The sequence below is a fragment of the Salarias fasciatus genome, chromosome 13 (genome assembly GCF_902148845.1).
Source record: "Salarias fasciatus chromosome 13, fSalaFa1.1, whole genome shotgun sequence".
Classification (NCBI taxonomy): domain Eukaryota; kingdom Metazoa; phylum Chordata; class Actinopteri; order Blenniiformes; family Blenniidae; genus Salarias; species Salarias fasciatus.
Genome location: NC_043757.1, coordinates 150,367 through 167,087, shown reverse-complemented (window position 1 = coordinate 167,087; position 16,721 = coordinate 150,367). Strand labels below are relative to the sequence as shown.

The 16,721-nt window shown below is 49.6% G+C and overlaps 1 protein-coding gene across 1 annotated transcript in view; it reads left to right on the top strand.

The window, feature by feature from the left end:
- Window positions 1–16,721, top strand: part of LOC115399861 (ATP synthase-coupling factor 6, mitochondrial-like) — a 31,076-nt gene extending 14,355 nt beyond the window's left edge. Inside the window, exons 4-6 of the mRNA XM_030107498.1 lie at window positions 8,790–8,850; window positions 13,985–14,109; window positions 15,841–16,721. Of these exons, the coding sequence (XP_029963358.1) occupies window positions 8,790–8,850; window positions 13,985–14,109; window positions 15,841–15,869 (215 nt within the window). The 3' untranslated portion in view covers window positions 15,870–16,721. The remainder of the gene's footprint in view (window positions 1–8,789; window positions 8,851–13,984; window positions 14,110–15,840) is intronic.

Below are 16,721 nucleotides of genomic sequence, written 5' to 3'. Positions count from 1 at the left end.
AGGACAGAGCGCCCCCTAAAGGTTAGTTCATTCAGGACAGAGCGCCCCCTGAGGGTCAGTTCATTCAGGACAGAGCGCCCCCTAAATGTTAGTTCATTCAGGACAGAGCGCCCCCTAAAGGTTAGTTCATTCAGGACAGAGCGCCCCCTAAAGGTTAGTTCATTCAGGACAGAGCACCCCCTAAAGGTCAGTTCATTCAGGACAGAGCGCCCCCTGAGGGTTCGTTCATTCAGGACAGAGCGCCCCCTAAAGGTCAGTTCATTCAGGACAGAGCGCCCCCTAAAGGTCAGTTCATTCAGGACAGAGTGCCCCCTAAAGGTCAGTTCATTCAGGACAGAGCGCCCCCTAAAGGTCAGTTCATTCAGGACAGAGTGCCCCCTAAAGGTCAGTTCATTCAGGACAGAGCGCCCCCTAAAGGTTAGTTCATTCAGGACAGAGCGCCCCCTAAAGGTTAGTTCATTCAGGACAGAGCGCCCCCTAAAGGTTAGTTCATTCAGGACAGAGCGCCCCCTAAAGGTTAGTTCATTCAGGACAGAGCGCCCCCTGAGGGTCAGTTCATTCAGGACAGAGCGCCCCCTAAATGTTAGTTCATTCAGGACAGAGCGCCCCCTAAAGGTTAGTTCATTCAGGACAGAGCGCCCCCTAAAGGTTAGTTCATTCAGGACAGAGCACCCCCTAAAGGTCAGTTCATTCAGGACAGAGCGCCCCCTGAGGGTTCGTTCATTCAGGACAGAGCGCCCCCTAAAGGTCAGTTCATTCAGGACAGAGCGCCCCCTAAAGGTCAGTTCATTCAGGACAGAGTGCCCCCTAAAGGTCAGTTCATTCAGGACAGAGCGCCCCCTAAAGGTCAGTTCATTCAGGACAGAGTGCCCCCTAAAGGTCAGTTCATTCAGGACAGAGCGCCCCCGAAAGGTTAGTTCATTCAGGACAGAGCGCCCCCTAAAGGTTAGTTCATTCAGGACAGAGCGCCCCCTAAAGGTCAGTTCATTCAGGACAGAGCGCCCCCTAAAGGTTAGTTCATTCAGGACAGAGCGCCCCCTAAAGGTTAGTTCATTCAGGACAGAGCGCCCCCTGAGGGTTAGTTCATTAAGGACAGAGCGCCCCCTAAAGGTCAGTTCATTCAGGACAGAGCGCCCCCTGAGGGTTAGTTCATTCAGGACAGAGCGCCCCCTAAAGGTTAGTTCATTCAGGACAGAGCGCCCCCTCAAGGTTAGTTCATTCAGGACAGAGCGCCCCCTAAAGGTTAGTTCATTCAGGACAGAGCGCCCCCTAAAGGTCAGTTCATTCAGGACAGAGCGCCCCTGAGGGTTAGTTCATTCAGGACAGAGCGCCCCCTAAAGGTCAGTTCATTAAGGACAGAGCGCCCCCTAAAGGTCAGTTCATTCAGGACAGAGCACCCCCTGAGGGTTAGTTCATTCAGGACAGGGCGCCCCCTAAAGGTCAGTTCATTCAGGACAGAGCGCCCCCTAAAGGTCAGTTCATTAAGGACAGAGCGCCCCCTAAAGGTCAGTTCATTCAGGACAGAGCACCCCCTGAGGGTTAGTTCATTCAGGACAGAGCGCCCCCTAAAGGTCAGTTCATTCAGGACAGAGCACCCCCTGAGGGTTAGTTCATTCAGGACAGGGCGCCCCCTAAAGGTCAGTTCATTCAGGACAGAGCGCCCCTAAAGGTCAGTTCATTCAGGACAGAGTGCCCCCTAAAGGTCAGTTCATTCAGGACAGAGTGCCCCCTAAAGGTCAGTTCATTCAGGACAGAGCGCCCCCTAAAGGTCAGTTCATTCAGGACAGAGTGCCCCCTACAGGTCAGTTCATTCAGGACAGAGCGCCCCCTGAGGGTTAGTTCATTCAGGACAGAGCGCCCCCTGAGGGTTAGTTCATTAAGGACAGAGCGCCCCCTAAAGGTCAGTTCATTCAGGACAGAGCGCCCCCTGAGGGTTAGTTCATTCAGGACAGAGCGCCCCCTAAAGGTTAGTTCATTCAGGACAGAGCGCCCCCTAAAGGTCAGTTCATTCAGGACAGAGCGCCCCCTAAAGGTCAGTTCATTCAGGACAGAGTGCCCCCTAAAGGTCAGTTCATTCAGGACAGAGCGCCCCCTAAAGGTCAGTTCATTCAGGACAGAGTGCCCCCTAAAGGTCAGTTCATTCAGGACAGAGCGCCCCCGAAAGGTTAGTTCATTCAGGACAGAGCGCCCCCTAAAGGTTAGTTCATTCAGGACAGAGCGCCCCCTAAAGGTTAGTTCATTCAGGACAGAGCGCCCCCTAAAGGTTAGTTCATTCAGGACAGAGCGCCCCCTGAGGGTCAGTTCATTCAGGACAGAGCGCCCCCTAAATGTTAGTTCATTCAGGACAGAGCGCCCCCTAAAGGTTAGTTCATTCAGGACAGAGCGCCCCCTAAAGGTTAGTTCATTCAGGACAGAGCACCCCCTAAAGGTCAGTTCATTCAGGACAGAGCGCCCCCTGAGGGTTCGTTCATTCAGGACAGAGCGCCCCCTAAAGGTCAGTTCATTCAGGACAGAGCGCCCCCTAAAGGTCAGTTCATTCAGGACAGAGCGCCCCCTAAAGGTCAGTTCATTCAGGACAGAGCGCCCCCTAAAGGTCAGTTCATTCAGGACAGAGTGCCCCCTAAAGGTCAGTTCATTCAGGACAGAGCGCCCCCTAAAGGTCAGTTCATTCAGGACAGAGTGCCCCCTAAAGGTCAGTTCATTCAGGACAGAGCGCCCCCGAAAGGTTAGTTCATTCAGGACAGAGCGCCCCCTAAAGGTTAGTTCATTCAGGACAGAGCGCCCCCTCAAGGTTAGTTCATTCAGGACAGAGCGCCCCCTAAAGGTTAGTTCATTCAGGACAGAGCGCCCCCTAAAGGTCAGTTCATTCAGGACAGAGCGCCCCCTGAGGGTTAGTTCATTCAGGACAGAGCGCCCCCTAAAGGTCAGTTCATTAAGGACAGAGCGCCCCCTAAAGGTCAGTTCATTCAGGACAGAGCACCCCCTGAGGGTTAGTTCATTCAGGACAGGGCGCCCCCTAAAGGTCAGTTCATTCAGGACAGAGCGCCCCCTAAAGGTCAGTTCATTAAGGACAGAGCGCCCCCTAAAGGTCAGTTCATTCAGGACAGAGCACCCCCTGAGGGTTAGTTCATTCAGGACAGAGCGCCCCCTAAAGGTCAGTTCATTCAGGACAGAGCACCCCCTGAGGGTTAGTTCATTCAGGACAGGGCGCCCCCTAAAGGTCAGTTCATTCAGGACAGAGCGCCCCTAAAGGTCAGTTCATTCAGGACAGAGTGCCCCCTAAAGGTCAGTTCATTCAGGACAGAGTGCCCCCTAAAGGTCAGTTCATTCAGGACAGAGCGCCCCCTAAAGGTCAGTTCATTCAGGACAGAGTGCCCCCTACAGGTCAGTTCATTCAGGACAGAGCGCCCCCTGAGGGTTAGTTCATTCAGGACAGAGCGCCCCCTGAGGGTTAGTTCATTAAGGACAGAGCGCCCCCTAAAGGTCAGTTCATTCAGGACAGAGCGCCCCCTGAGGGTTAGTTCATTCAGGACAGAGCGCCCCCTAAAGGTTAGTTCATTCAGGACAGAGCGCCCCCTAAAGGTCAGTTCATTCAGGACAGAGCGCCCCCTAAAGGTCAGTTCATTCAGGACAGAGCGCCCCCTGAGGGTTAGTTCATTCAGGACAGAGCGCCCCCTAAAGGTCAGTTCATTCAGGACAGAGTGCCCCCTAAAGGTCAGTTCATTCAGGACAGAGTGCCCCCTAAAGGTTAGTTCATTCAGGACAGAGCGCCCCCTAAAGGTCAGTTCATTCAGGACAGAGTGCCCCCTAAAGGTCAGTTCATTCAGGACAGAGTGCCCCCTAAAGGTTAGTTCATTCAGGACAGAGCGCCCCCTAAAGGTTAGTTCATTCAGGACAGAGCGCCCCCTAAAGGTTAGTTCATTCAGGACAGAGCGCCCCCTAAAGGTCAGTTCAGTCAGGACAGGTCTATTTCTATTTCTGTTAAAACCACGTCTGTCCTGCTTCTCCTCCTGCAGCTCGACTTGCCAGAGGCCTTCAGAAACCTCCCAAGCCCCCAGTCCCCTCTCCTGTCCCCCCAGTCATCTCGTCTGTCCCCCCAGTCCCCTCTCCTGTCCCCCCAGTCATCTCGTCTGTCCCCCCAGTCCCCCCTGCTGTCCCCCCAGTCATCTCGTCTGTCCCCCCAGTCCCCTCTCCTGTCCCCCCAGTCATCTCGTCTGTCCCCCCAGTCCCCTCTCCTGTCCCCCCAGTCATCTCGTCTGTCCCCCCAGTCCCCTCTCCTGTCCCCCCAGTCATCTCGTCTGTCCCCCCAGTCCCCTCTCCTGTCCCCCCAGTCATCTCGTCTGTCCCCCCAGTCCCCTCTCCTGTCCCCCCAGTCATCTCGTCTGTCCCCCCAGTCCCCCCTGCTGTCCCCCCAGTCATCTCGTCTGTCCCCCCAGTCCCCTCTCCTGTCCCCCCAGTCATCTCGTCTGTCCCCCCAGTCCCCTCTCCTGTCCCCCCAGTCATCTCGTCTGTCCCCCCAGTCCCCTCTCCTGTCCCCCCAGTCATCTCGTCTGTCCCCCCAGTCCCCCCTCCTGTCCCCCCAGTCATCTCTTCCATCGCCCCTTTGGCTTTGGCTGCCTCCTCTTCTGCTTCCAGTTTCAGTCTACCCTGTATTGATCACTGGACACTTCCTATTGATCCCTCCAAGTCTTCCTCAGATCAGTGGTTGGCTGCTCCTCCTCCTGGATCTGATGTTCAGACTGGTCCAGACTGTCTGTTTGACGTTGCAGTCCCAACCTCGGGAACAACTCCAGAAGAAATCCAAACCTTTCACAAAACAATAGAGACCAAAACAGATATTGCCTTACAGTCCCCAGCATTTCCAGCTGTATCAGTAGAACCCCCCACACAGACAGTCGAATCTCCGTTAGAGTCCAGTCTTCCTCCTGAAAATGCTCTGGCAACTAGTACTTCAGCTGCTGAAGGTCCAGTAGAACCTTCAGTCGATTTTTCTTTTGATAATGCAAGAACCAAACACATAGAATCAGACGTGTTCCATTCCTCAGATCCTGCTAAGGAATTTTTAACAGAGGCCACATTAGGTTCTCCAGTAGAGTCACCAGACGAGGCCAGTGTTCCTCCTGAAGAATCACTGCCATCTGGAGTTTCTGTTTTTGAAGGACCAGTAGTGCTTAAGAAGGCTGCTGTATCTCACAAAGTAGAATCCAGTTACTCAGACTCAGAGATGACTGACGTCTTACACAGCACAGCTGAAGAACTCTCAACGAAGCCCCAACTAGAATCTCCAGTCGAGTCCAGGTTTCCCGTCGTTGAACCCCTACGAGGTCCAGTAGAGTTTACAATAGATGTTACAGTTACAGGAGAACCCCTTCTAGCTGAAGCCTTGGCTGTCAAAGGTCCAGTTGAGTGTACAGTAGATGCTACATTAGATAAAACACACCGAGCGGTCCTTGATGAAGGTTCAGATAATATAGCAGATGCTGTTTTACACGCAGCAGGGATAGAATACTCAACAGAAACCACAATAGAAGCAGGTGTAGACACGAGCCTGTCCTCAAGGGAAATTTTGGAAGTTTCAGCATTAAGGGAAGGAGTAGAGACTACAGTGGAAGATAGTATTGGCGCACATACTGCCGTAGAATACCGAACAAAAATGATAACACTGGAAGCAGAAAGTGTCTGTAACTGTACAGTAGAATCCATCATAAAGGACAAAGACACTGACGATGTCTCACCTCTGGAGACAGAAGCATCGTGGGGAAGTTTAGAAAAGCATGCAGAGAAAGAACCTGAAAAAATGACCTTAGAATCGATGACGCTCCACACCGTCACTGTTTCGGTTGAGTCTTTTAGAACCGACGAGTTCCTCAGAACCAAATCTGAATTGGACCAAAGAGCTGCACGAGTCCAAGCAGCTGAATACCAAGTTACAGGAAGCAAAATCAAAAGTGTGGAAGACATGGAGATTCTCACTGACGTTCTCTCAACGTTGGAATCGCTGTCCGAGGACCTAGAGGCGTTAGAAGGTGAAAGTGGCCTGTTGGTAAACGAGCTCCTCTGCTCGGTTCCTACTGCTGTTCCCCAAACAGCGAATATGTTCAGTATGACCACAGATCCACCTGAAGCAGCTCAGCAAGTCTCTGATGCAGGGGATGGAGTTACTACCATGACACTGGAATCAATAACTTTAGCTGCAGTTAAGGAAGAGGTTGAAAGTTTTGAAACCGAAGTTTTGCAGAAAACCTGCAAGTCCCTTGACAAAGAAGCTGAAGAACTGGCAAAAGAGGAGAACATGAGAGTGGGACTGACAGGAAAGGCTGTTGAAGTTTTTGAGGATACAACAGAAGCTGAACTGTTAATGGCTGACTCTATTGAAGAAGCTGCAGATACTATCGAAGTGGAGACAATGGTCATAATCGAAGCAATGTTAGGTTCTGAACAAGGACTGAAGCAGCCAACTGACACTTCAGTCAAAGTTCTGCAGCCTCACGATGACGGGACGGGGCAGGAAGTGGACACCCAGTGGGGGGAGGAAGTGGACAAACAGGAAGAACAACAAGTAGGCACCCAGTTGGGACAGGAAGTGGATGTGGAGTCCGGTCAGAGTGGAGAGCGAGTTTTGGATGCCATGTCTCTGGAAAGTGTGACTTTGGCTGAAATTGAGGCCTCTTTGAGAACTTTGGAGAGCAGACTGATCAGTGAAATCACTGATTACCTGGAGAAAGAGGCTCAAGTTATTGTTGGTGAAAGGAAGACTGACTTTGAGGATGAGGGAGTGACTGAAGGTATAAATGCTGAGCCTTTGTCTCTGCCTGATGCTGAAGATCTGGAGACAGAGGAACTGATGAAGCAGCTGCTCTTCACAGTTCCTACATACACAACGACCGGTCAGGACGGAACCACAGAGGATGAGGACAGCGCTGAGATCCAAACAGGTAAGCTCTCACATCTTCTCTAAAGTCCTGGCAAGCAATTCAGTCACACATTAAGTTAACATCTGAAGTTGGAGTTCTGTCTCCACCCTTCAAAAAAGATTTAAAGGAATTTGTCATTCTTATTTGCAAGAAAAGAATGAAACTAGTAACTGAGGTCTCAGTTTGTCTGTCCATCCATCCATCTTTGACCACTTATCCGGAACCGAGTTGCAGGTGCAACAGTCTATGCAGGGATGCCCAGACTTCCTGTCCCCAGACTCTTCCTCCAGACTCTTCCTGGAGGATCCTGAAGTGTTCCCTGTCCAGCCAAGAGACATAATCTCTCCAGAGTGTCCTGGGTTTTCCCCGGGTCCTCCTCCCGGTGGGACATGTCCAGAACTCTTCCCCAGGGAGGCGTCCAGGAGGCATCCTAAACAGATGCTGAGCCTCTGGATGTGGAGGAGTAACTGCTCTACTCCGAGCTCCTCCCTGGTGACGCAGCTCCTCTCTGGTGATGTAGCTCCTCCGCCTATATCTGAGGGAGCACCCAGCCGCCCTACGGAGCCGCTTGTATCCGGGATCTTGTCCTTTCAGTCCAGACCCAGAGCTTATGACCATAGGTGGGGAAGGGAGTGACGATTGGTCGGTAAATCCAGAGTGTGGTGCTGTGCTCCAGGAGGAGGACAGGGGGAGCGACCCACAAGAGAATCCACAGAGAAGGAGAGTTTCAGATGTCGAGAGCCGTTAGGGGTTCAGTGTCTTGTTCAAGGAAACTTCGGCACATAGACGGGGAGCTGGAAAAACAAACCAACAACCTCCAAATTTCGAGACAACCACTCTACCAACCGAGCCACAGCCGCCCCAAACGTCCCTGTGAACCTCTTCTCTGTGGGTTCTCTCATGGGTCATTCCCCTTCTCCTCTGAAGGAAGAGGACAGAGACCGGACGGCTATTTATGAGGGGCCGCGGACTCCGTACTCCCGAAGCAGCCCCACAAGATACGATGAGGGATGTTGTCGAGCTCCTCTAAATCCACAAAACACGTGTTAATGAGTTGGTGAGTATTCCTCCAGATCCTTTCTAAGAACCTGCCAGCCTGGCCCTGGAAGCAGTCCTGCAGCACAGAGGCCGCATGCTGATGGTCCACCGCTACAGCCGGGGAGGGTGGGCTGGGTTCAGCAGGCTGGAGAAGTGGCCGGAGTGGCCCAGGTGGGGGCGGAGGATGGCTCTGCAAGCATCGTGGATGTTTGTGTACTCATGGTCTAAAGCAGGGGTGTCCAAAGTTGGTCCTGGAGGGCCACAGCCCTGCATGTCCTCCATGTCGCCCTGCTTCAACACAGCTGAATCTCATGAACATTCACGGCCAGGTCCAGAAGAAAGCCTGATAATGAGCCCCATTGCAGTCAGCTGGTCTAAAGTGTTCTGGGACTGAAATTCTTTAAATTTAGAAAAGCATGGTTAACGTCATAACCATCTATAATCCATCGTCCATCCATCTGTCATTGATCCATCCATCATCTATCCATACGTCACTGATCGAGCCATCATCCATCCATCCAGCCATCCAGCCATCCAGCCATCCATCCATCCAAGCCAGCCATCATTCATCCACCCATTCATGAATGATGGATGAAGAAATTAAATGTCAAATGTCAGATATTCCAGTAAATTTTACAATTCAACTGCAGCTAATTTCAGCAAAAAGTTGGAATTTGGTCTATTGAATTGAAAAAATTCTCAGGAGTTGAGAGAAGATTCATCAATAGACGTCTTTGCCTGGAAGGCTGCTTCTCTGCTCTTTCCAGGAAAACTAGTGCCAGCCTTTGAGTGTGTGGAAATAAATCAGGTCACCATCCTTGTGCTTTTGTTTTTCAGACTTGGATCTAGTTCAGAGCCTCTTCCTGCAGAAGATCAGAGAATACAACCAGATGTACAGGTAAGAGAGGACAGCTCATTTATTTCACTTCATTCTCATGTGTTTGAAGTCTGCATTGTTCACACAGTAAATTAATTTCCACTACAGGTGTGCTTGTTTCCTGTCTGCAGGAGCTTGATGCTCATCTCACGTTAAAGGATTTGCTATATCGGATGTGTGTTGTTCAGTGTATTGATCTAAAAGTATCGTAGAATATATCTGAATTATTTTAAGTCTTGTCTTTAATTCTAAATTAAATGTATGAGCTTTGTGAGCCCTGATGCCTGATTTCATATTTTCAAAGTTTAATTTTTATGACGAAAATGATCATGAATGAAACTTAAAAGGTATTTTTCTTGTTATGTCCTAGAAACCTAGATATGTTGTTTTCCCTCCATTTATGAAAAGATTATTTGATTTTTTTTTTTTTAATAAAAAACTAGACAATTGCCTATAAACTCATGAACTATCTGGAGACAATGGCCCTCATTTATCAAACGGAGGTATGGCAGAGATCCAGGAGCACAGATATATGGACGGCAGGATCGGCGTTCATCAATATGATCTCGATCGTACGGAAAGATCAAAGATCAGCACAGGTGATGTAGTCGTTTGAGTCGGGGTGGAGTTGTGGAGCAACAGCAAAACCTGGCAGAGCGTGAAAATAATTATTGATCAGACCTCAAACCTGTCATGAAGCACAAGGTAAACATTCAGTACAGATTCAAAAGTAAAAGAAAAAATAAAATAAAATAATGCCTCGGATATACAGAACCATTGAACCAGGACCTGAAGAACCTCTTGTGAAATGTAAAGTTTCATGTGTTCATCTGTGTCCAGTGCGAACAGGCCGTCTGTCGGATCAGCGCTGTGGTTCCAGCAGCCTGGAGAGCCTGCTGGCTGAAGGACTTGATGTGGTTCAGAGTGTTATTGATTATTGATTCCCTGAAGCCGGGGTCTCCACTGCGGCCTCTAAAGGGCAGAATTCTGTTCGCCTTTCCAGGACCTCTGAGTGACGACGGCCGGTGATACACTCGCTGTCGGTGGTCCGGGTCCCGGTTCTGGATTGGTAACGGGTCCGGACCCGGTAGCGGGTGTGTCTCGGTGGGTCGGTGGCCGCTCTGGGGAGGAGACCTGGTGTCTGGATCTCAGACTTCATTAAAGGAAACAATACAAATGTGAGCTGAGTAACGCGAGTCATCCTCACTATTGGTAATAATCAGTACGGTCAGGGTTCAGTGACGGACCGGAAACTGATCCAGACCTCAGCTGCTGTCCGTTGGTCCACAGTGACGCTGCTCTCTGCTTCTGTGGTCTGATTCCAGACAGTTTCTACTTTCCTTCTATTTCAGTTTTTCTTTCTCCAAAAAGCTCCTCCTTATTTACCTCCACCCTCTTCTTCTTTTACCTCCACCCTCTTCTTCATTTAACTCCACCCTGGTCCCTATTTACCTCCACCCTCTTCTTCATTTACCTCCACCCTCTTCTTCATTTACCTCCACCCTGGTCCCTATTTACCTCCACCCTCTTCTTCATTTACCTCCACCCTGGTCCCTATTTACCTCCACCCTCTTCTTCATTTACCTCCACCCTGGTCCCTATTTACCTCCACCCTCTTCTTCATTTACCTCCACCCTCTTCTTCATTTACCTCCACCCTGGTCCTTATTTACCTCCACCCTCTTCTTCATTTACCTCCACCCTCTTCTTCATTTACCTCCACCCTCTTCTTCATTTACCTCCACCCTGGTCCCTATTTACCTCCACCCTCTTCTTCATTTACCTCCACCCTCTTCTTCATTTACCTCCACCCTCTTCTTCATTTACCTCCACCCTGGTCCTTACTTACCTCCACCCTCTTCTTCATTTACCTCCACCCTCTTCTTCATTTACCTCCACCCTGGTCCCTATTTACCTCCACCCTCTTCTTCATTTACCTCCACCCTCTTCTTCATTTACCTCCACCCTGGTCCCTATTTACCTCCACCCTCTTCTTCATTTACCTCCACCCTCTTCTTCATTTACCTCCACCCTCTTCTTCATTTAACTCCACCCCGGTCCCTATTTACCTCCACCCTCTTCTTCATTTACCTCCACCCTGGTCCTTATTTACCTCCACCCTCTTCTTCATTTACCTCCACCCTGGTCCTTATTTACCTCCACCCTCTTCTTCATTTACCTCCACCCTGGTCCTTTTTTACCTCCACCCTCTTCTTCATTTACCTCCACCCTGGTCCTTATTTACCTCCACCCTCTTCTTCATTTACCTCCACCCTGGTCCTTATTTACCTCCACCCTCTTCTTCATTTACCTCCACCCTCTTCTTCATTTACCTCCACCCTGGTCCCTATTTACCTCCACCCTCTTCTTCATTTACCTCCACCCTCTTCTTCATTTACCTCCACCCTGGTCCCTATTTACCTCCACCCTCTTCTTCATTTACCTCCACCCTCTTCTTCATTTACCTCCACCCTGGTCCTTATTTACCTCCACCCTCTTCTTCATTTACCTCCACCCTCTTCTTCATTTACCTCCACCCTCTTCTTCATTTACCTCCACCCTGGTCCCTATTTACCTCCACCCTCTTCTTCATTTACCTCCACCCTCTTCTTCATTTACCTCCACCCTCTTCTTCATTTACCTCCACCCTCTTCTTCATTTACCTCCACCCTGGTCCCTATTTACCTCCACCCTCTTCTTCATTTACCTCCACCCTCTTCTTCATTTACCTCCACCCTCTTCTTCATTTAACTCCACCCCGGTCCCTATTTACCTCCACCCTCTTCTTCATTTACCTCCACCCTGGTCCTTATTACCTCCACCCTCTTCTTCATTTACCTCCACCCTGGTCCTTATTTACCTCCACCCTCTTCTTCATTTACCTCCACCCTGGTCCTTATTTACCTCCACCCTCTTCTTCATTTACCTCCACCCTCTTCTTCATTTACCTCCACCCTCTTCTTCATTTACCTCCACCCTGGTCCCTATTTACCTCCACCCTCTTCTTCATTTACCTCCACCCTCTTCTTCATTTACCTCCACCCTCTTCTTCATTTACCTCCACCCTGGTCCTTACTTACCTCCACCCTCTTCTTCATTTACCTCCACCCTCTTCTTCATTTACCTCCACCCTGGTCCCTATTTACCTCCACCCTCTTCTTCATTTACCTCCACCCTCTTCTTCATTTACCTCCACCCTCTTCTTCATTTAACTCCACCCCGGTCCCTATTTACCTCCACCCTCTTCTTCATTTACCTCCACCCTGGTCCTTATTTACCTCCACCCTCTTCTTCATTTACCTCCACCCTGGTCCTTATTTACCTCCACCCTCTTCTTCATTTACCTCCACCCTGGTCCTTATTTACCTCCACCCTCTTCTTCATTTACCTCCACCCTCTTCTTCATTTACCTCCACCCTGGTCCCTATTTACCTCCACCCTCTTCTTCATTTACCTCCACCCTCTTCTTCATTTACCTCCACCCTGGTCCCTATTTACCTCCACCCTCTTCTTCATTTACCTCCACCCTCTTCTTCATTTACCTCCACCCTGGTCCTTATTTACCTCCACCCTCTTCTTCATTTACCTCCACCCTCTTCTTCATTTACCTCCACCCTCTTCTTCATTTACCTCCACCCTGGTCCCTATTTACCTCCACCCTCTTCTTCATTTACCTCCACCCTCTTCTTCATTTACCTCCACCCTCTTCTTCATTTACCTCCACCCTGGTCCTTACTTACCTCCACCCTCTTCTTCATTTACCTCCACCCTCTTCTTCATTTACCTCCACCCTGGTCCCTATTTACCTCCACCCTCTTCTTCATTTACCTCCACCCTCTTCTTCATTTACCTCCACCCTCTTCTTCATTTAACTCCACCCCGGTCCCTATTTACCTCCACCCTCTTCTTCATTTACCTCCACCCTGGTCCTTATTTACCTCCACCCTCTTCTTCATTTACCTCCACCCTGGTCCTTATTTACCTCCACCCTCTTCTTCATTTACCTCCACCCTGGTCCTTATTTACCTCCACCCTCTTCTTCATTTACCTCCACCCTGGTCCTTTTTTACCTCCACCCTCTTCTTCATTTACCTCCACCCTGGTCCTTATTTACCTCCACCCTCTTCTTCATTTACCTCCACCCTCTTCTTCATTTACCTCCACCCTGGTCCTTTTTTACCTCCACCCTCTTCTTCATTTACCTCCACCCTGGTCCTTTTTTACCTCCACCCTCTTCTTCATTTACCTCCACCCTGGTCCTTATTTACCTCCACCCTCTTCTTCATTTACCTCCACCCTCTTCTTCATTTACCTCCACCCTGGTCCTTTTTTACCTCCACCCTCTTCTTCATTTACCTCCACCCTGGTCCTTTTTTACCTCCACCTCACACCTGAGCGAATCGATTTCCAGCTCGGAAAAATTATTTTATTTGCCAAGGTTTCTCGTCTTGACCTCAGTGGGCGTGGCCAGGGTTTGTCCTCTGTGTTTGACCTCAGTGGGCGGGGCCAGGGTTTGTCCTCTGTGTTTGACCTCAGTGGGCGTGGCCAGGGTTTGTCCTCTGTGTTTGACCTCAGTGGGCGTGGCCAGGGTTTGTCCTCTGTGTTTGACCTCAGTGGGCGGGGCCAGGGTTTGTCCTCTGTGTTTGACCTCAGTGGGCGGGGCCAGGGTTTGTCCTCTGTGTTTGACCTCAGTGGGCGGGGCCAGTGGTTCTCCACTTGATGTCAGTGAGCGGTTCTTCTGAACCATGAACATTTCAGGGCAGACTGTTGAGTCAGCCTCCTTATTGGTCAACAGACCATCAGTCCAGCGCTGGGATCAGTCGAACAGGAAGGTTTGGTGAATCTGTCGAACGGCGAGAGCAGCACTGGGATCTGCTTCCGCTTCAAGGACAGAGTGATGAATGAGGGTCGCTGTGATTTTAGACTGGAAAGTTAGAAGTCTAAAGAATGAAAAAGGAAAAGCTTCAGCTGAAGTTTGAAAGTGAAACCCCAGAAAGATTGTTGTGTTGTCAAAGTGAAAAGTGCAGGTGTCGACAGTCAGCTGCTTGTCCGTTGTTTGGTGCTGATTTGTGTTGTTTTTGTATTGTTTTGTGTGTTGTTGTTGTTCGTGTTATTTTGTGTTATCGTGTTGTTCTGATGTTCTGTTGTGTTGTCAGGTTGAACTCCGACCAGGTTCTGGACGATCCAGTTCTCCACAGACGGTTCTCTGAGGAGACGATCAAACTGCAGCAGCAGTTCGGAGGAGGAGATCTGACCAGTTTCCCCGACTTTCACTTCCCGGGTGAGAGGAGCTGGTCGCGCGTCCGCCTGATGCACTCGAGGAGGTTTCACCGATCCAGGACCAATGACTGATTTGGGATCCAGGACCAATGACTGATTTGGGATCCAGGACCAATGACTGATTTGGGATCCAGGACCAATGACTGATTTGGGATCCAGGACCAATGACTGTTCCGGATTCATCTAATCCAGAACCAGAGGGGTCAGGCTTTAGTTCCACTAAAGACCAATGAGGAATGAGAACACAGGGGATCATCAAGCAGGATCAGCACGATTCCTTAAAGTAGAACAAGACACTCTAAACATTATCAGTGAAGGACGAAGACATTCATATGGACAGAACACCAAGTCTGGACTGAGACCTCAGTCGTCCTCAGTCGTCCTCAGCAATCTTCAGTTGTCCTCAGTCATCCTCAGTTGTCCTCAGTTGTCCTCAGTAATCTTCAGTTGTCTTCAGTAATCTTCAGTTGTCCTCAGTAATCTTCAGTTGTCCTCAGTTGTCCTCAGTCGTCCTCAGTAATCTTCAGTTGTCCTCAGTAATCCTCAGTTGTCCTCAGTCGTCCTCAGTAATCTTCAGTTGTCCTCAGTAATCCTCAGTTGTCCTCAGTCATCCTCAGTAATCATCAGTTGTCCTCAGTAATCTTCAGTTGTCCTCAGTAATCTTCAGTCGTCCTCAGTTGTCCTCAGTAATCCTCAGTTGTCCTCAGTAATCTTCAGTCGTCCTCAGTTGTCCTCAGTAATGTTCAGTTGTCCTCAGTCATCCTCAGTAATCTTCAGTTGTCCTCAGTCATCCTCAGTTGTCCTCAGTTGTCCTCAGTAATCTTCAGTTGTCTTCAGTAATCTTCAGTTGTCCTCAGTAATGTTCAGTTGTCCTCAGTCATCCTCAGTTGTCCTCAGTAATGTTCAGTTGTCCTCAGTCATCCTCAGTAATCTTCAGTTGTCCTCAGTCATCCTCAGTTGTCCTCAGTTGTCCTCAGTAATCTTCAGTTGTCTTCAGTAATCTTCAGTTGTCCTCAGTAATGTTCAGTTGTCCTCAGTCATCCTCAGTTGTCCTCAGTAATCTTCAGTTGTCCTCAGTTGTCCTCAGTAATCCTCAGTTGTCCTCAGTAATCTTCAGTCGTCCTCAGTTGTCCTCAGTAATGTTCAGTCGTCCTCAGTTGTCCTCAGTAATGTTCAGTTGTCCTCAGTCATCCTCAGTTGTCCTCAGTAATCTTCAGTTGTCCTCAGTAATCCTCAGTTGTCCTCAGTCATCCTCAGTTGTCCTCAGTCATCCTCAGTCATTCTCAGTTGTCCTCAGTTGTCCTCAGTTGTCCTCAGTAATCTTCAGTTGTCCTCAGTTGTCCTCAGTAATCTTCAGTTGTCCTCAGTAATCTTCAATTGTCTTCAGTTTTCCTCAGTAAACTTCAGTTGTCTTTAGTTGTCCTCAGTAAACGTCAGTTGTCCTCAGTTGTCCTCAGTAATCTTCAGTTGTCCTCAGATTATAAACACACTAATGTTTACAGAACTGACGTCCGCAGCGCAAAGCAACGAATGACGACTGATGTAATAAGAAGCAGTAAGTGAAGGAGACTCTGCTCTGCAGACATGAAGCCGTCTGTCCTGACTGGACAGCGGTTCAGGAGAAACTCCTCGTCTGAACGTCGCTGCAGAGCCATGAAGATTCCAGAGAGCAGGAGCTGCTCAGAGGTTTTGCGGGTTCTCACACTGATTCACTACCTTGCTTTCTCCCTAGAACCTGAGCTGGACCCGGACTCCAGATGATCCTGGAACCTGAGCTGGACCCGGACTCCAGATGATCCTGGAACCTGAGCTGGACCCGGACTCCAGATGATCCTGGAACCTGAGCTGGACCCAGACTCCAGATGATCCTGGAACCTGAGCTGGACCCGGACTCCAGATGATCCTGGAACCTGAGCTGGACCCGGACTCCAGATGATGCTGGACTGCTTCATCACCACCTTGCTGCAGCTCATCCTCGTCTTTCTTCCTCACGTCTTGTTTTCCTCTCTCTGCCTCCAGGCATCACTGCCTGTGCAGCCTGGGTTTGTGGAGTTTGCATGTTCTTCCTGTGTGTGTGGGACACTTCCTTCAACAGTCCAAAATCCCAATGGATTACTGTGTGACTGTGGAGTTCAGCAGCCGTCCTGCAGATGGTGCCAGATTTTCTCAGCGTGTTTGACTTTCATTTAGACGTCGAAGTAATGTGGATCACATGAAACATGAAAAACCACCCATGGAAGCGAAGAGAGGTCTGGAGCAACATGGGAAGAGTTCTGCTTTAAAACATCTGGCCTCCACTTTGTTGTAGACAACCAGACTTAGGCCAGATCAGATCCAACTTCAGGATGAAACATTTGAAAAGCACACTGCAGTGATGGGAGGCGCCAGGTGAAACAGCAGCAGCTTTCCTCCGAGGCTCTCTGAAGACGGATTTCATTTCAACCAGGAAACATCTGGATTCTCATCTCGTTTCACATCAATCAACCACTTTGTTCTGTGCAATAATAAAGTAGATTTGAACAAAAACGCTTCACCTGTCAAACAGCCAATTTTTTAAAAGATGACGTTTAAAGGTGCAATAAGTCATGGTATTAACCGTACTCCCCGCCCACA